This window comes from Sturnus vulgaris, chromosome 3 (assembly GCF_052056855.1).
Source record: "Sturnus vulgaris isolate bStuVul1 chromosome 3, bStuVul1.hap1, whole genome shotgun sequence".
Classification (NCBI taxonomy): domain Eukaryota; kingdom Metazoa; phylum Chordata; class Aves; order Passeriformes; family Sturnidae; genus Sturnus; species Sturnus vulgaris.
In genome coordinates, this window is record NC_142245.1 from 91,036,516 (window position 1) to 91,056,749 (window position 20,234).

At 37.3% G+C, this 20,234-nt stretch overlaps 1 protein-coding gene across 2 annotated transcripts in view; it reads left to right on the plus strand.

The window, feature by feature from the left end:
* Positions 1-20,234, plus strand: part of BMP5 (bone morphogenetic protein 5) — a 57,531-nt gene that overhangs the window by 20,707 nt on the left and 16,590 nt on the right. For both annotated transcript variants that reach the window (XM_014869475.2, XM_014869477.2), the window contains 2 exons: positions 4,197-4,389; positions 10,175-10,323. In XM_014869475.2, the coding sequence (XP_014724961.1) occupies positions 4,197-4,389; positions 10,175-10,323 (342 nt within the window). The remainder of the gene's footprint in view (positions 1-4,196; positions 4,390-10,174; positions 10,324-20,234) is intronic.

The window sequence follows — 20,234 nt, forward strand, 5'->3', positions numbered from 1 at the left end:
ATTAATTTGATTAGTGAAGCTTCACTGTTTGTGAATCCAGCTGGAATCCTGGGATCCTATATTGTAAAATCAGCTTATTATAACATGTCTTTCAGCATATCTTTGGTTTGTTACCCATTTGCCAAAGCAGCTTTCACTTTGCCTATGTGTCACAGCTGCATCTTCAGGAAAAGTGAAGTACATATCAGTGTGGAACTAATCACTAATGAAAGAGCACATCAGATAGTCCCTCATGCACTATGACCTAAACTGATTGCTAGCAGTTTTCATATTTTTTTGAGCTCAGTCAACATAATCAGATCTTTATAGCTGAATTTCTAAAATACTGATTACTTGTTATACATCCATATAAGTGCTTTGGGTGTTTTTTAGTTTTGGGGTTTTTTTCCCCCATAAAATAAATGGTTTTCTTAGTAAAAATCAGTGCATGATATTTTCTTTTGGTGTGAGAGAAGACCTCTTTTCCAAAATACCTTTTTCCTGTAAATTTGACTTTTTTCTTCTTAGAGTTAGATTTAGTGTTAATACAGTGTGAATGTTTCATCAGTTTGCCACATGAGTGGAAAATATCATTCTTTCCCATCTTACACACAGGTGTTTGTGATATTCCCCTGAGCCATGATTTGTCTGATGTAACTGTAGTGCTGCATATATTAATTTCAGGTGGTATACAAATACTGTTTTTAAAAGTCAATGTGAAGAATCCTGACCAATGAGAGCAAAGGAAGATTTTTTTGTAATTAGCCCTGACCCTTATTTTTTTACTTAGAAAAATTATATTCCTCCAATGATTAAAAAAATACCGATTTTCTAGTCAACTGGTTTTTAGATGCTGTGATTTGTCCCACAGAAATGCATTTTGGCAGATGTACTGAGCAGGGCTGGAATGACATGAGAACATTCTGAAAGGATTGAATACTTGAAAATCTTAACCTGTGTTTTTCAGGCTGCCAGTCTTGAAAAGCTTTACCCTGTGAAATAAAAATATTTGAGAAATGGTGCCTCCCTGCACTTCAAGCCATTTCAGCAGGACAAAGGACCTGACAGATATCCTACTGAGCATTCACAGTCTTGCCTGACAAGGCATTTATTAAACGCAGAAGAGATCAAGATTTGTGTATTATTTTCAGTAATAAAATATTCAATATCATTAAATAATATTTTACTTTTTAAACTTGATTGTTGCAACATCACCATCACTGCTTTTTGCAGTCTGCTATATAATGCAAGATTTTATGTTTTCTACATTTGTATGCAATTTTTTTTGCTTTATACATTGGCTGGTATAAATTTGTAGATAGAAATTCTGGATTCATTGCAGGGAATGGGACCTCCTTGGATTTGGGGTGTGTATGCAGTGTTGTTCAGTGCCTGTTTCCTACAACCTTTCACTTCTACAGACTTGCTGCTCTGAAGTCCTGGCCTGCCTGTAAATGCTGTCTTGAACCAAAGAAATTTTGAACTTGTGTCCCTTTCAGATGACAGTGCTGCATCTTCCTTGGGCATATACGTGAAAACACAGATAAGTACTATCTGTGTGAGTTGTAACAATTAATTTGAGGCCCACCAGAAAGTGTCTATCAACATTCTTTCAGCAGTTGTGAGTGACCCTGAGAGATCCCCAGTGATACTATTAGGGGTATTGTGGAGGTTTCTGTCCAAACTATAACATAGAGAGAAACAACTACTGTTTCTAAACTGATGTTACTAATTAGAAAGTACTTGATAGAAACTAGACAAAAGGAAGCTGCAAACCCAAATGAAAACAAATAATTCCAGGAGCAGTGGCATTTAAACCTTTTATTCGGTGTCTAATTATTCAATATTTATTCACAGTGAGTAGTACTTAGTTACTCATGCATGCTGGTAAATACTTTTTGAAAGTGTACTATCCAGAGACAGCAGGAAGGTTTGTGCTACCCTAAGTCTGTTTTAAATATAGTTCTCATTTGAGGGTTATTGACATATCTGTTCCATGACAGATTTGAAATGCTCAGTTATAACCTCAGAAGCTTGCAGCAGACTCTTTGTACTATAAAAACCCTCCCGGCTCAGTGCTTTTGCATATGCTAATCTCTGCCAAGTTCCTCTGAAATGAAAGACTTTACATGGGTATTTAAAAAAAAAAGCAAACAACTCCCAAGCCTTAAGTCAGATCTCTGTGTATATCTCACAGTTTAGAACCGGGCAGTGGAGCTGCTAAATAGACTGTATCCTGTTTCTCTTCAGTAGCAGCCCATTCATCTTCAGGTACAGAGCAGCCAGTTTACATGCTTCTGCTGCTTTTCTGCTTCACTTTTTCTACATGGCGTTCGATGGCAAACCCATGTAAGCTAAATATGCACTTGAGCCAAGTAAACCTCACAGTTAGCAGACAATTTTCCTTTTGTCAGCCAGGAGAAAGTTCATTTTCACTGAAGATAAAGTGTTCTTATAGCCTATATATTTTATTTCTGGTGGTTCTTAAGGCAACACTGGTTTGTATGTAAAAAAACAAACAAACAAAAAAATCCTAATGAAAGCAAGGAGAGTTTGCAGTTTTGAAAAGGTGACAGGAAGTACACTGTAAAGGACTAGTTACATGACCACAGGTGACTTAGCTAGTAACTACTGCTCTGAAAATTGTGTTAAATACTTTTTGTTCAGTATCTCTCACTTTAATATGCCCATAACTATACCCTTATATGGCAAGCCCAAAATTATTTTTTTACCTTTTCTTGCATTTCTGTTTTGTAAGACAACATATACATTATAATAATACAGATATACAATTTTATATATAAAATTATATAATTATATGTATATACATGCAAACACATATTATGTATGTAGAAAAAATTGTTTGAGAGGCATGTATATATGAGCATGTAAGTATAAATATTGTGATAAAATACACATTATTTATACATGTAGCATTTAGTAATCCAAATGTGTGCTTTTTCAGAACTGACGTTGTTCCTCCCTCATATCTGAGGACTAAAATGCAATGAAAGAGCTGGGGTGATAGGAGAGAGTGTATAGGGAAGCTGAGTGCACCCGAAAAGGTTTAGTTGGTTATCCAAACCAAATCCCAACTCTGAGTTTTAGACTTTGTCCACCATCAGCAAAATAAAGCACATATATATCACGAGGCAGGTAGAATTTTCCAGAAGAGAGAAATTCTCTCTTCCCACAGAGCACAGTTTATTCATAGGTCAATGATACGTTGTACTCAGTGGAAGTGGAAACCATGGATCATTTTCCTTTCCACATCCTTAAAATCTGAAGTATTAATCCCATAAGGTGATCATCAGCCAGTACTATGGCCTGTAGTTTCCGTTGTCACATCAAAACATACATTCCATTGCAAAAGTTGCTCTTAACTCAGAATCAGAACTGCAGTGAACAACGGAAATAGATCCAAACCAGTTGTAAATTAAAATCCTCTGGTTTGTTCCTCTTAAAATTCTGTAGAAACCTCAATTAAGCAATCATGAGGTTTTCTTTTTTTATTTTAAATTGTGTCAGCATCAGAAGCAGTGGGAGCTGCACCTGCCCACCAAGAACAGGTTTGAGGGGACTTCTCAAGCCAGAATTGCACATCCTATGCTGCTCTGGTGCCAGAACCACTTGGCCCTGACCCACAGTTCCTTCTTCTCACCACTGGAAAGACGACATGCATGCCATTAGAGTACAACTTGTGTTAATTTATATGACTTAACTGCTTCTTAACTATATAGTTGTTACAGTGCACTTTAGTACCACTTTTATTATGTTAAACGGAAATGAGCTGCATTCCTCTCATCAGCCTGGTTATTAGAAGCAATTGGTGTTTTCCAAAGTCATCTGTAGTTCTGACATTGCTATTGCTGTGCTTATGGCTAACTGAAGTCCTAAATCCTTTCACAGCTTTTAGTTTGTCCATATTTCTAGTTACTTTACAACATGCCCCCTTTCAGCTTTTTTTGCTATTCTTTCCACTCCAGCTTCTGGAATTTATATAAAAGCCATGGAGGTTTTTTTCCTTTTGAACTGAAGATACTGGGCTGGTGGAATTTCCTTTAACTGGAAGTATGTCTGGGCTTGTGGTTTTATTATTTGCACAGTTTTATATTGTCATGTTTGTTAACCCCCAAGCAGAGGGAATGCTCCATTAATCATGGGAAATGGGCATTTGTTTCACATCTTTAATTTACATTCAATTCTTTTTCTCACAGTTGAAAGGGACAAGGACTTCTCCCACCACCGAAGGCACTACAAAGAATTCCGCTTTGACCTTACTCAGATCCCTCACGGGGAGGCAGTGACAGCCGCTGAATTCCGGATATACAAAGATCGGAGCAACAGCCGCTTTGAGAATGAAACCATTCAGATTAGCATATATCAGATCATCAAGGAGTATCCCAACAGGTACCCTCCTGCCATGGACTCCTCACATGTTCAATACCATCCCATTTGCTTGTCTCAAACTGGGAGGCAATAATTGATCACAGCGCACACCTGACAAGGCATCGTTGCTGCCACCACTGTGGATTGTGCAGTATTAATTCTTAGGCAACAACAGCAGACACTGAACAAGAATAAAACTTAAGTGTAATTTATTCCAGATTTATGTCCAAATTCACCAAATAATCTGCCCATGCAATAGCAGGTGAGGGTACATGTTCTCAGTGAGCAAATGGCAGTCCCATGCACAGTCTAAGTGTCTGGATTTGGGAAATGCACGATTTGCTGACACTGAGGTACTACAAGCCAAGATTCACTTAGCTCCTTAGAGGCAGAAAGATTGTGTAACTTTGATTACTTTTGAAAAAGCATGACTTTTTTTGCATGTATTTGACAATTCTGCTGAAAGTAACTAAAAGATAAACTCATGCATTAACTTCAAGATGACATGTGCATACTTAACACATGCTGCTGCCTAACTGAAAAGTAAAACAAATCACAGAATCATCTAGGTTGTAAAATATCTCTGAGTCCAGCCATAAACCTAACATTGCCAAATCCACCATTAAACCATGTCCCTAAGTGCCACATATGATGTTGCACGTGAGCAAATCCCTGAATTTGAGTTTGCAGAGCCATGTGTATGACATGTTTCCAAGACTCTACAAGATCTCAGTAAATCTGCAGATTTCACCAAGCAAAGTAGCTAAATATCTGAAAACTATGATTGAAAACTAGTATCAAGATGCTTCTGAAAAAGCTACATAGACCCAAAATATGGGGATTGAAATTAAATTAATTTATGTCTTTTCTCAGAAAAGTGGGGAAAAATAAGTTCTGTTTTAAGATAAACAAAAACTCTCTTTCTTCTTGGAACTGATTTCTATCCCAACTTTTTCTTTAGCAACACCAAAGAAAATGTCAGCTTAAACTTGCAGAGTATTCTGGAGGAAATAAAAGTCCCATCACAAGTTAGCCTGAAGGCTGGGCCACAATTAAAATCTCTTTTCTGCCCACAAAACCTTGAGCTTGTAACCCTCCAGGTCAGATCTCTGAACATCAAGTTACAAAATATTTATATACAGGCTATAAACAGGAATTCATTTTATACCAATGGAATCAACAGGAGGGAAAGCACTCATCCTTTTAGAATACCGTTCATTTTTCTTAGTAAATTTGGGGAGGAAGAAAATAAAGTGGTTTTTTTTTTTTTTTACCTCTATCTTCAGCTTTCAAAGATTCTTTTGACATAGGTTCTAAAAGAAACTTCTTGGAGGAAGGAATGAAGCAGGAACAAAACACATCTTTTTAAAGAGTACAGGTCAAGGCTAAGGTGATGAAAGCTTTTCACCTGAGAACTCAGATTTTTTTATTAACTAATGGGAAAAGTTAGTTGTTCTAATATTTTTGATGTTTTCTTTTTAAGCTTTTGAATATTTTCACAGTAGGTGGTTTGTATTCTATTTTACAGAAAGCAAAACTGTTGACCACTCTGATCAAAATCACAGATCTGTCTTGATCAAATTACAACTGCCTCTGTGAAGGCATTAAACAATGCTTTTGAGTTATTTTAATGAATAAAAAGAAATATATAAATGCTTTCTATTTGCCTTTACAGTTATACAGAGCCCCATGTGCTCTAATGGAAGCATGATGGTGAAAGGAGGAACGGGCAATGATGTGCCATGCATTTGATTTCACCAGTGTAACTACAGAAGTGTCAGATGTAGACTGTTTCTCTCCTGTTGTTGATTTTGACAGTTTCTACTTACATGTAGAGATATTATAGGCAACTGCCTTAGTGGAATAGGAGCACAAGTTCCTCACTATTCAAATTAGAAACAAGAAAATTTTTCCACAAGCTCTTTGCTGCCTCCAGACAGAAGAGACCCCAAGACAAGCTCCTAGAAATTTTTACATTTTTCCCAACAAAGCCACACCTTTTGCTTTTGGGCCTGGACTTGTGATTTTCTTGAGTTTGTAACCTCAGGTTTGTTCTACATATGTACATGAGGTTTTAGATGCAAAATTTTTAGAAGCTGCAACTACAGCATGAGAGAGTGAGAGAACTGTGAAGATGGGGAGGAGCTGGAACATGTTGCCCATATAAGTTGTGAATGCCACATTCCTGGAAGCTTTCAAGGCCAGGCTGGACGGGGCTTTGAGCCACAGGTCCTAGTGTAAGGTGTCTCTGCCCATGGCAGGGGGGTGGGACTTGCTGATCTTTGAAGTCCCTTCCAACCCAAACCTTTCTTTGATTCGATGAATCTGTTAATGTCCCACAGTCCTTACTAGTGACATTCCACAGCAAAACTGCTCCTCCACCCTTCTTTGCTTTGAACAGGAAACATAGGTGTCTGACAGGACTCTGCAGTCCCAAACACAGTCCTGCTATGCTTTCAGGCAAGGAATGCCCAGGGTTCAGGGTTCCAAGCTGCAGACTAAGGATTCTGCTATAGTCTCAGGCGTTTTTCTGTCTCTATGGCAGCATGGCTACTGAAGTGGATGTGTTTAATGCCCTGGGAGTTTGTGGAAGTTCCAGTCTTTGGGGTAGAAGTTTTCTATTTGGTCTAAGGAAGCATGTACAGCATGACCCACAGGCTGACTTCACATGGAGCCTCACTATGGATTCCTACCTGGATATTTTCTCAAAACAAAAGTATACTTGTTTACAAAAGGTATACAAAACTACTATCCAACATGCCAAGTCTTTGTTCATGATTTGGTGGCAGCTAGCCACTAATTTAAGTAAACTCTGAGGGATCTTCCCACATTAGGGAATGCTCAAGTGGCAGTGCGATACAAAAGCAGGTTTCTAGAATGAGGCTGGAGGTAAAACAGCATTATAAGGATGGCCTATCACTCCAAAATGATTCTTTGATCCGAGCAAGAACTGTTCTGAGTTTCAAGGAACAGAGAGATGATTTGTTCCACCTTTACTTCCCTAAGGGTCCCAGGAGATGTGGAGCTTCTTAGACATTCAGCCTCTGCTGAAATTCTTGACTGTGGTAGCATTTCTCGAGTAGAAAACTGATCACTGGGGACTAGACTGAAATCACTAAACCTAAACAGCCTCTGTAAAACTAAAGCCAATCATCTCTATTCTGCCTGAATGTATTCACTGTTACATTTCAGGCTATTTAGACACAATGCCTTAGGTTTTTATTATGTGTTGTGGGCTATATTTTAAATAGAAATACTTTTTAAAATTCAGCCAAAATTTGCAGCTGTTTTTCATTTTAAGTGTGATTGCACAAAATAAAATATAATTTTAAGATTAAAAATGTCACAAAATGTGATGAGAAGTTTGAGTGAATGACATAAGCTAATGGGGGAAGCCTGATCCCAGAACTCCTGCTGCCTTCTCAGGGGTCAGGTTTTTACCCTGTATCTGTATCAATTGTGGAAGAAGTTGTCTTTTTCCCCGACAAATACTTTTAATTTCTGTAGTAACATGCTGTTATGTGGGCTAAATCATTAGTATTCATCCAGATACATTTTCTCTATTCTTCTGTGTGTTCTCAAGAATAAGTTCTGGTTTTCTCTAGGTATCCCCAACTAATTTTCGCTTCATTTGCTGAGTTAATGAGTAGGAGCAATCTGATTCTTTAAAGTTTATTACCTTATCCAGATCACTATAATTGCAGAGACACAGGCAAGTAATTGATATATCAATACCAAAGACACTTTAGTTTGAGTTTTTGCTGCAGTAATAAAAGTAATAAAGTCACATTGAGGGAAAATTTGTTCTTCATAGGAATTTCTGGATGGGACCATTAGTAGTGCCTTATTCTGATTTGGCACGGGAAACACTGTGACTTTTGAGAACATTTAGTATCAGTCCTGGATTTGAAATCGAAAGACTCTGTATGAGAAAACAATTATATATTCTAGGAGGAGAAAAGAGAAATATAGAATTCTATTACTCTGGTATTGTAATATTTTATATTCCAAACACTTTTACAGTTTTCTATTAAATCTACTGAGTGATGCAAAAGCATTTCTAAATAAACGTCTCAAAGACTATTAGTTGGAATTAAACTTTTCAGGTTTAAAGTTCTGATAAAACTGCTTATTAGAGAAAAAAAGTTGGCATTTAAGACTCCAGAGAGTACTATTTATGAGCTTGTGGTACGCTGTTAATTTGTTCAGTGCTAGCATAGCAGGTCAGGCTCTTTTGAATTCTAAGATTTTCTTCATGTTAACTCCAGAGGGGGAATGTAGATTTCCTCCTTGTGTGGTCATTAGCACAGTTCTACTAGAATGGAAGTGATAAGAGCCCAGCAAAAGATTATCCTTTCACAGAAGATAAAAAAAGGTGACTTGAAAGAAAGCCCTTTCAATTACCTTTTTTTAAAAATTACCTTCCTTTATAATTTTTGAGCTCTTTAACCTGATTTTGCAGATATATCTCACGTGTAAGTAAACACATGCCTGTCAAATTTCACTTGGTCTTATTTTTCTCGGTATTTAGTAACCACAATTTAAAAAGGTGTATTTGATGGTTTTTTTCCAGCATCAGACCTTCTAGGTGCATTTACTGTGTTTAAATAAGACAGGAACTTTCTAAGGTGTCATTGTGATTGAGCACTGTAAGATTACAGTGACAAGACACAAGCAATATTAAAACCACTTTTTTTACGCAAAGGCTGTTCTTTTTGTCTGTCTTTGCTCTTTAAGCATATATTCATTCTGTCTGTAAGGCAACAATACAATTCCCAGATCTACGTGAGCCAAGTCTGCCTTTAGCTGACTTGTACGGTAAAAATTAGAATAAAACAGTTGTTCTTGTGTTTTGCTGTTTTGACTACTATTTATGGTGCAAAATAAATATATTTCTATAACCATAGACTTAGGTTTAAAAGGTTAAATGGTGAAAACAGTTTTTAATAATGCATGCTGCTTTGAAGAAGCGTGTAAAATGAAACTGATGAGAGTTAAATATCTTGGGTTTAGTCTGGTCATTGTAGTAAATTATTTGTAATACAGATGATGATCTGGAACCAATTGTGTCACGAGATATGTGAAAACAGAAAAAATAAATGACCCATACTAAAAATTTAGTAACACAATTATACTAACTCCCCTGAGCAGCCCTTCTGAATTACTGGAAGATTTCATGGGAACAAATTTGAAAATATATCAGGGAACTGAGGGTTAAAATGTAATAATTTTATTATTGAATAGATATGTAATTTCTGCTTTGATATAGAGACTTATTTTCTAAACATCTGTAGTAATAGGAAACGGTCTGAACTGCCATCTATTCATGTTTTGTCATAGGATACAGCTGCCCTCATATGTTATTAACAACAGATCTTTTTAGCAATGCTATGCCTCTGAGTTTTAGTTGAAATTGGAAAGTGATTTTGACATTTTTTCTCTTTAATGCTGAAAAGTTTATAAAAGTGAATCTTCCTGAGACATTCTAATGTTGAAAGATGATTTTTTTATACACAGCCTCAATTATGTATTTCATGTAGTTAAATCAGGAAGCTGTATTTTTCAGATTTTCCAGAGCTATAGTTTTTTTTCATGCTGAAACTCTTTTCAGAAAGGCCTCTTAGGGGAAATACCTGTATTATACTTAACAACTGCTTGTTAGCTATAGCACATGCTGTACTGTGTCAGAATGAGGATATGTCAAAGGATTATTAATTTGGACTCCAATAAATTATTGTCAGCAGGAAAATTAGGGGAAAAACGAATAATATTTGAATGCCTTAACTCTCTATTTTCTTTAACTTAGGGATGCAGACTTGTTCCTGTTAGACACAAGAAAGGCTCAAGCTTCTGATGTGGGCTGGTTTGTGTTTGACATTACTGTGACCAGCAATCACTGGGTGATTAATCCTCAGAACAACCTGGGCTTGCAGCTCTGCGCTGAAACGGGGGACGGTAAGATCGAAACTACAGATCCTGTGTGTGCTCCTGTCAAACCTAGCTAGCACTCTTTTCTGGATGGGTGTTTTTTAACTTGACTGGGTGACAATTCACTGTGAGTTTATAAGCAAATAACACAAATCCTATCCGGTTGTTGTTGTGGTCGGCAAATTTTCTATTATTTTCAATTCTTTAGAATATGTCAATTTTAAAACTAGCTGAATCAAGTGAAATTGAGTTCAGGATAAGAGCTCCTACATGCAAAATTAAGTTCCATTTTAATGTTCTACCACTGATGACTACATTCAGGAAACTCAGGCAGATTTGCAGAATCTTGGGCTGAAGCATGGAGAAAGTTATAAAATAAACCTCAGAGCCATTCAGAAGGTATAGCAGCTGTTGATACTGATGTTAAAGAAAGGTTAACAATAGGGCAATGTGGGAATTGGTTTTCTTTAATTTGAAGTGAAAAAAAAATTATGATTTTTTAATCTTGAAATGGGTTAACATTTTGAAATCTTGAAAATTTTGGTTATCTGAAAATTAGAAAAAAACACTCAAAACGGAAGCTTTGAGCTGTGGGGGTTTTTGTACAAATTTACTGGGCTACTGCATTATTCATAGTTATGTTCGTCATTAAATTTGAAAATGCATCTCAATGCAAAACAATATTTTTAGAAGAAATGTTCTTTACTTAGACTTCTTTAGAAACTAATAAAAAGAGACTTATATGCTGTTTTTTCTGTGATGGTTCACTTAATCCATACTGCTTTACAAGCAAACTCAAATTTAACTCTTTGTTAAAAAGCTTTTTATGTCAGAGGTCAAGGGATCTATGATGCCAGTTAATCTAAACCTTAGCTGACATAATATTAATGAGTAGCAGAAGAAACCTTGGTGTAAGGATTAATATCTTTTTCTTCTTTGTTCTGGCTACATTTTCTCATTGGTTTTGATCTAAGTTCTCCCTCAGGCTCAGCTGGGCTGTGAACAAAGTGTCTCATACTTTTTCAGCAAGTGCCTTGGCTGCTGGAGAATTATGCAAAAACTGTCCTTTAGGCATGATGCTTAAAAAGAGAGCTGGCAGGCTTGCACCAAAGCTCATGGCCATTTCATCTCATGTTACCTTTGTGGTCAGAGTACAGCCAGTGGACAAGGGGGGCACCAATGCAAAGTATTGCTTGCACATTGTAACTGCCTTCTCCCAGCCTTCAAAGGCACCACTCCTGAGCCTGGCGAGCAGATCTCTCAGGCAGCCTGGTTTAGTGAGGCCATTTTAAAGCTCTTACAATTCTGGGGAGGTGACACCTTCGTCAGGAATCCAAATTAGGTGGGCTGGCTTCTGGCCAGCTTTCCTGCTCCAGAATAAACTCCATCCTTGACTTGTTTTTTTTTTTTTTTTTAAATTCCAGGAGATTTGAACACAGAAATTGTTAAAAATTAAATATCCATGAAAGGATTCATTAAGAAACTCTGCAACCAGCAATTTGTTTGTTCTAGCCTCAAAATTACATCCGTTTGGTAAACTACAGGAAAGTTTGTATGGGTAAAAGGAAACCTTTAGATTAATACACTGAAGAAATTGTATAATAATAGCTTACATAAATATTTCCCCTGTCCTACTCCCAAGATCAGAAAGGTGATAGATAATTTTCTATTTTAAATTCTAAAGCCACAAACAGCTTTACTTTTTGCACCTTATTTATTTGACTTATGAAGGAATTTGCCTTTTCCCTCACTTTCTATTCCCTTTTTCAGTTTATTCATACAAGGAGTCCACTTCTAAGAACTAAAGTTTTCAAAACTATAGAATAGACCTGTGCTACACCACTTCAGCTTAGCACAAGCAAAATCATCCTTTCATGCTCTTACAATTTTGCTCTTAAGGCTTTGATTATTTTTATTGGGTTGCTGTTACTTCTGGAAGCTATTAGAAACACCAGCAGTTGAATGACACGTTTGTGTACAGATGGAACATGAATTTTTATACGACTCAGTATGTAGCGGGCTCGGTTCGTAACCCAGAGAACCCCACCCACCTTTCCTCCAACCAGTTCTCTGTGAGAGCTCAGGGACTGCTTCAAATCAACTGAAAAACCTTCCCTTGGCTCCAGTGAACTTCAGGCCAGGCTGGTCTGAAGCACATTTCTTCATGCCTCCAGCTGCCAGCAGAGTTTGCAGGAGGTATAGTACTGCTGTCCCCATAACTGGAGAGATATTTATGATAAGACCTGATCCACTAACCTTTCTATTGCAACAGATCATTAAAGTAAATGAGATTCTGTTAAGTAAGAGGATCCCTGATTGAGTTATTCCGGTGCTACACTGTGGTCCTGGATAATCAAATCTATAAATACATACTAATTTTTAGATTTATTCATACAGCCAGTATGGGGCACCAATAGTTGCTGAGACTCCAAGTGCTACTACATTGTTGTAATCTTTCTTACAGTTATCGATCAGAGACATTTTAGGCAATTGCTTGTGAGATATATTTCTTTACATCTCTGAAGATGGTGCAATAATAATAATAATAATAATAATAATAATAATAATAATGATAATAATGTCTACATAAGAAATTTAAAAAAAATGTAACTATTTAATATAACAGTGTGAAAAAAAAATCTTCGGAAAAATGTCTGGTTGTTGTAATTGATATTTTTCCCCCCTTTGAAAATCCTGAAAAAGTACAAAAAGCCACATGACATTGGAATGTGTTTTATTTTTTCTTTAGGACAGTATTTGGTATCATACGTCTCATTTTAGCATGAAATGTAGACTTTTTCTTTTAATGGGACATTTTATTTTGAACAGTAAGAATAAAGGTTTGCATGACACATATGGAAGCTGTCAACATATAATGCACTGTTTCCCTGGGGCTGTGGTAAATTAAGGATCAGGTTTTTTTGATTCTCTTTTTTAATGTATCCTCTACATTCTACAGCATCCCCTTTTGGCTGATTCCCTACTTTTGACACCAAAACTCTCTGTCATGATTCAAATGAGAGGTGATCTTTTTCACACTGATGGATGCACGGGTATTGATGAATTGCAGCACAAAATCAATACAGATGCACAAACAGTTTGAAAAGCTCCATGCAACCTTTTCTCATATATATACCACATGTCTCCTAAGACTTAAAACTTGTTCTAGTGAATCAGCACCTTTGAATTAACATTTATAAGTGGATCTTATCAGTGATCTGAAATCACTATTGCTGAAGAGGTATAAACAGCTACAAGAGTAAACCTTTTTCTGTTTATGTCATCGCTGAGGAGAATCTGGAGTTGTTTACACAGAATGGGAGAGGGAGAAAATGTGCAATGTGATTGGTGGTGATCCACAGTATAAAACTGATTCTAAATACACAGCTCTCAATACAGCATCTTGAGTAGCCCCAGTCATGTAGTTCTGTGCCTTTTATTAGATTACTGCAGCTCTCACTTATTTTTCATCTACCAGCACACCAGAGGGGAAGAAACTGGTGTCAACTTTGAAAAAACAAAGAAGATTAAGATTTCAATTACTACATAGTCCCATAGAAGGTTTCTTTGGGCTTTCTTGCTTTTCTGAGGTGGGCAGGCAGTAGGAACCCTCAGCTCCCTGACTCTGACTCTTACTTCAAGTATTTTTTCCTCAGAGCAAAAGCAAACTTGAAAAAAATTGGTTCCTCGATTCAAGTGAAGCCTTTGTAAGGCCAATTCCCCCTTCAGCATGAATTTGGGTATGCTCTGATGTGTGTACCCTGGAAGGGGGTTTGGTCCTTAACCCTACATGCTGCATGAAGGAGGGTGAAGTTCTCCAGTGACGTTGGGGAAGAAACTGAAAAACATAGTCTCTCTTTTTTAGCCTCTCTTATTTTTAGTCTGGATCTTCCAAGGTCCCTTTCTGCAACTAAGCCTTCAGAAAGGCAGCTTTCTTGGTGTGACATGGAGTGTCTGGTTTGCTTTCAAGCCATGACAACCTGTGCCAGCACTCTGGCCTTTGGCTGTATATTTCATGTTGTTTTGGCCTCACCATTACCACACTAAATGTCATCAGTCTATCCCACAGCTGCCCCTAGACAACCTTGGCACCTCACTTACAAGATCATAGTAGCTATCAAGTACTCTGGAGGATGCTGCTGGGTTGTTACCTTTAAACTTCTTGATGGATCTGGTATTTACAAGGCGAAGTATAAGGAGCAATTTCACCTTCATTACTGTCCTTGTAGTGGGGAAACTTAGGAAATATGTATTCATATTGATATATATATATGGACTTTGGCAGGCAATAGCTCTGACTAAATTCTGAGCCATCTGGAAGCCATATAGCCATGTTAGCACAGCACTGAACCCGAGCTAATACATCCTGCCCCTCAGCAGGTTTTATTAGCTTGGGCTCAAGCACTGCCTAAGTACAGCTACATTCATTTCTGGTTCAGAGCTGACTTTGGCCAAAATTGCTCTAGTTTTAAATTAAACACGCTCAGGAATACTGTGGTGTGAAACAAGCTGGAGGGATGAGTCTCTCAGTCTCCAGAACAGAACAATCCCATGACAGCTGTCCCCATGAGAAAGGTCCCAGCACTGCAGTGCTGCCTTGAGGTTCTGTTGACTCTGTGGTGGAGCTGGCACAGGATGTAAATGCACCAGGAGCACATTCCCACCGTGAGCAGAGCGGATGATCCAGTTCCAGCACTCTTTAATTTGCCCAGATAGGTGAAACCACTATTTCCAGCTGGGTCACAAACATGGTCTGCATTGTGTTGGCTTGTCCAAGTGAACACACCCTTTGTTAGTAAGGGCACACTCACTTTAAGCAGAAGGGCCAAGGAGAGGAGTGAAACGGGCTCCCACCCCTTCTCCTACCACCACTGGTGCACACTGGTCCTGTACAGCTGTGCAAATCACCCCACACCCTGCTCCCCAGACAGATGAAGGATACATCTGCTTCTCAACACCATCAGTTTTGAGATAATGGCATTTGTGTTCCATTCCATTCAGAAGGCTTTTATCCATTTTGTTCTTTGGTGGATACCAATTAATCTAATCTCTCCTTGTTTTATTGTCTTCCTGAACACATTTTTTAATGGTGCAGAAAAGCCCCAGGACTCCCACAAGCCACTCACAGTTTAAGTGCATTAACTTGAAAGGATAAATCAAGTACTTACAGAGAATTTTTGTGTATAATTACATCAGATTTTTTGTGTTAGCATATGTGGGACTGCCATATTATACGGCATATCAGGGTTCCTTATGTGTTCCCAAGCACTTTCTTCAAGAGCTTTATGAATACCAAAATTAACTGAAAAAGATACGCAAAATTTCTTTAAATGAACTGAGCAAAACCAACTAAATGTAAGATTTGACCAACAAAAGATGAATCTAGTCTTGACTAAAGCTGTGAAGCCTCAGAAAGGCAGAGCAGAGCATCCAAGACCACACATTTGTCAGAATTCCTTAAAGCCTCCAGGGAGAAGAAGAGTTAATAAAAGACATAAAGCTTGTGTCAAAAGCATATTTTATGTTGTTATAGATAAATGTGTCCACCAAAGGAAAAGTTTGTGCAGCAGTTTATGTAGATAATACAATGGAGACAGTAAAAAATACTTTAGAGTTGGAGTGTTGAGGATGTGTTATATATGGACCATCACATTCACATTATTAGCTTTTCTCTTGTCTTTTTCTAAAATAAGCTTAGGTAGCCAAACTCTGCCTCAATTCTTTTGTTTTAAGTCTCATTGCTCTCAAGAGTACTGTTCAACCACAAAAGTTTCTCTCTAATTTTGAAAACTACTGTGTGAGCTTTCATAGTCAGAGCCTATGGGCAGTTTTTTGATCAAATATTAAATGTTGTTAGACCTTGGGTGCTCTTCTTCAAAAGAGGATTTTTCTTCAAAAGGCCTTTCCCAAACCTCATTTCAGATGTTACTCCCCAAAAGAGGGAAGCCATAGGTGTGGCATTGAAATTAATTTTTTTCCAGCAAACTGTGTTGAAATTAATTCTTCAAATCACTAAATTTTTCATTTCTAAGTAAAAATATGTAAAACTATTACCAAAAAATAACTACTGTGACCTAGCAGCAGTGGTTAATCTGTAAAATGTGTTTTGTGACTTCTTGAACACTTTTGAAAGTAAATAAGTTCTTGTTTTTCATAACAAAATGAGTGGTTTGGTGCAGGCTGATGACTCAGGACAAAATAATGGATTTTGGAATTACTCATTGCACTGTGCTGCCAGCGTAAATCTGGCTAGGATGCATAATGACTGAAAACTCTTGCAAAATAAGTGTCTGATCAATATTTTAGTTAAAATATATACTGTCTGAGGAGATAAAGCCAAGGCACAAGATCTTACTGTCATTGGCATCCACACCAGCAATCTCAGAAAAAGCCAGCTTTCTGAATGTTATGAAAAACAAGGACATGTCTCCAGGTCAAGACTGCAAGACAGATTGTTACTGAAAGCTTGAAAGGCTCTTGCATTTCCATTTGGAGCAGCTGGGAGGAAATGAATTTTTAAGATGGAACTCGATCAGTTCACAAAAACAATTAAATGATATGACTGCATGTGACAGCACTGAAGCAGACACAGTGACACAGCAAATAGCTCTGCAGTTATCATCCTGAGTACTATTCCTATTTTGTGGGTGAAAAAACAAAAAGCACAAAATTGTCAGGATTGTTGAGACAGGACCTTTCAGTAAACTGAACTTCAAGCTATTTTTGCAGCAGGGATTCCTTTATTATTAGGGGAGGGAATGTGAAAAAGCAAATAATATTCATTCAGTTCAGTCAGTCAAACCCAAACTTCCATGCAAGCTTTTATGCAAACTGCTAAGGGCACTTTACTATCAAATAGCATAAAAGCCAAAAAGAAGTTTAAATGCCAAGTCAAACAAATACATCTTGCCAAAGAGTCAGAATCCTATGAATAAGGACTAAGGAGTTTAGCAAACTTGAAACATAATGCTTTAAATAAGTCCTAGTCTCCAAATATACCTACCACTATGTAGAAGAGATAATTAATTGTCAGAGCAGTATTGAGAAGTGCATGCCAGAATGTGAAGAACACGAAGGCTCTGGACTGTCACTGCACAGAGCAAACCCATCTGTTGTGTTTTTGAGGTTTTTCCTAGGTGCAGAGGCAATTGCAGTGGCTAAGTTCAGTGGAGCAGCCACTAACTGACTGCTGGTTACTTGCACTTTCTTCTTTTCTTCTGAAATTTGAAGAAAATCTTTGAATCTTTGAATCTCAGAATTAAAGATATGATGGAAGGACAAAACCAAACCCATTTTTCAGAATGCTTGACAACGTTGTTGAGAGGTGCTCAAGAGAAGCAGAAAGACAAACCTTGGTGTTTTGGTTTTACGAGTTTCATCTGGCTGAAGCTCCGAGTGCAGTTAAGCAGGTCAGCCTGAGTCATTCAGCTGACTTTCTAAAGTGTTGCTTCAATGCCCCAGTATGGAGCAACCACATGCCTGGGAGACCTGGATTTTCAGCTGTCAAAGAAGCCAAGAGTTTTCTAAATGTTTACAAGAAACAATAGATTAAAACCACTTACAGAAATGAAGCCCATGAATGCTTTTTGCTACAAGGGGAAATTCAGGATATTTTTTTTTAATGTATTCTGAAATTAACACTACAAACAAAAATAAGGACTACCCAACAAGACCATGGCACATACAATGGAGCTACTGCTGTGGCAGAAAGCTTGATGATTTTCAGAGGCAGAATGCTTTGAAATACTTCCTGGTCAAGAAGGGGCAATGCTTTTTAGACTGAAGGCAAATATCCCACATGTACACATTCTTTTTCCTTTTTTTTTCTTTCTTTTTTCTTTTTTTTTTTTTTCATAAAGGATAATAGAAGTTCTGTAAATGCGAACTTTCTTTTGAAAAGAAGCAACCTAAAATGGAGACAACATATGTAGTTTGAATTTCCAAACCAAACAGTTCAGAGATCCTCCTCAGAAGAAATATAGTGTCTCAAGGGCAGTGTATATTTTGATTGCTTCGTCTTCTGAAAGTTGCAGTTAAGCTAAGGTATATGATAAACTGAGAGAGAGAAGTTTAACGATGTACCCACAGGAGTCAATAAAAGTTTTCCTCTGCACTAGAAGCAGATCCAGTGCATATACCATTCATGAATTGAACTAATGAGTCCTAAAAACTTTTGCTGGCTGCTTAGAAGATCAAGCACATAAAGGAATATAGTCACATAAGCTGTTTCTCTGTGTAAAAAGGCTGTGGGTTACAGGATTAATTTTTTATAGTATATCTCTATACCCTGGATAACCAAGTAAGCCTTAACTTGTGGAATCTTAATAGCCATCTCATTGCTGAAGTCTAAAGGAAACCCAGAGGAAACTTAATAATATTAAAAGTTATTTTAAAGGGAGTTCACGTTGGTTTGAAGGATATTTTGCTTCGCACACAATATCTACCATTGTAAATTCAGAGAACCTATATTTAAATTCAGAAAAGCTTCACACACCTTTAAAGTTCTCAATATATAAATCTAATAGTATTCTTAAAATATCCACCAGCAAAGCATTAATATTTTACAGATAAAATTAAAATTCTGAAAGTAATTGGAATGAAAAGTAAAGAAAAATAGTAAAAATATTCCCCCTAGAAATGAAGGGAAATGTGGAATTTTGTGGTAAGAAACTAGCTTGTCCATGTTGTTATGAATAGAGAATAGCATGTACAGTTTTTCATATCTGACTTGCAACAGAAGATTGGAACATATAGAAATTAATGTTACTGAATTATTTAATAGTAACTCAAACATATGAAAAGAAGAATTAAAGAAACACAAGACTAAAAAGGCATTTAAAATGAAATCAGAAGCTTCAACAAATATATTTTTCCCTTGCAGTCAAAAAAGTAATTATCAAAATTGTTCAGAATATGTTGCCAATTACTCTGCTCCATAACTGCTAACTTTCTCAGTTCTTCTCTTGCCTTTGCTGGGCTTTCTGTCACTGGAAACATCTTAAACCAATTTAAAGTGCTACACCTGAATAAACATGTTGTAAAAGTGTTTATGTATTGAAGTGGGTCAGTTCAAGGTATGGTATTTGGCTGGAACTTCTAATTTCTCTTTTTACTGCAAAAGGGCTGCCAGAAGGAGGAAGTCTGAGCTGAATTAATACATTTGTTACAGTGGAAGTAGAATGGAAACTACTTTAACCACAAATCAAACTGCCTCTTTCATTTACGCCAGTGATAGAGTTTTTTTAAGAAATATAGACTCTGGCGTGCAGCCACTGTAAGTTTGTGTTTGAAAAGGAAACCTATAGCTTATTTCTATAAGGTTTACTCCTATGCTTGTTTGCAAGTTCTTTTTCAGGGTGACTGAGTTAACAGCACTATACATTTGTGAGGCAGATGCTCCTCCGTTGCCCACGTACCAAATTTTCCAGTGGGTTCAGAAGAGCCGCGAGGCGCCCCGATGCCGCCCGGCGCGCGGTGCCAGTGCCCGTGCCTTCCCGTTTAAAGGACCCCTGTGTCCCCACCCTGCACAGCTGCACAGCTTCACATGACACTGTCTCATTTTCTGACGGTTGAAGGGCTCTGCATAATACACGTACGCACAAAAGTGTTTATGCTGCCAAAATAAATTCTGTTAAGAGCGAGGGTTTATTTGCTAAAATGTCACTGATGCAGTTTCGGTGACTTGTTTTGCTTTCCTTTCTTTCATTGAGGTTTAGACCACATAATATAGTGAGGTTACCACACAGTCCTGACTGAACAAATACTTTAAAGAAATATGCACATCCCTTGGGAACAGAACCAGAGTCAATAATGCGCATATTTCAAACTCTCTTCTCTTGAACAGCTGAATGGCTTCCTACCTTTACTGAGGAATGAACATCAGTTTGAGTAACACTGCACAATATTTATTTTTAAAGCAGAATTATATTTATTATCTA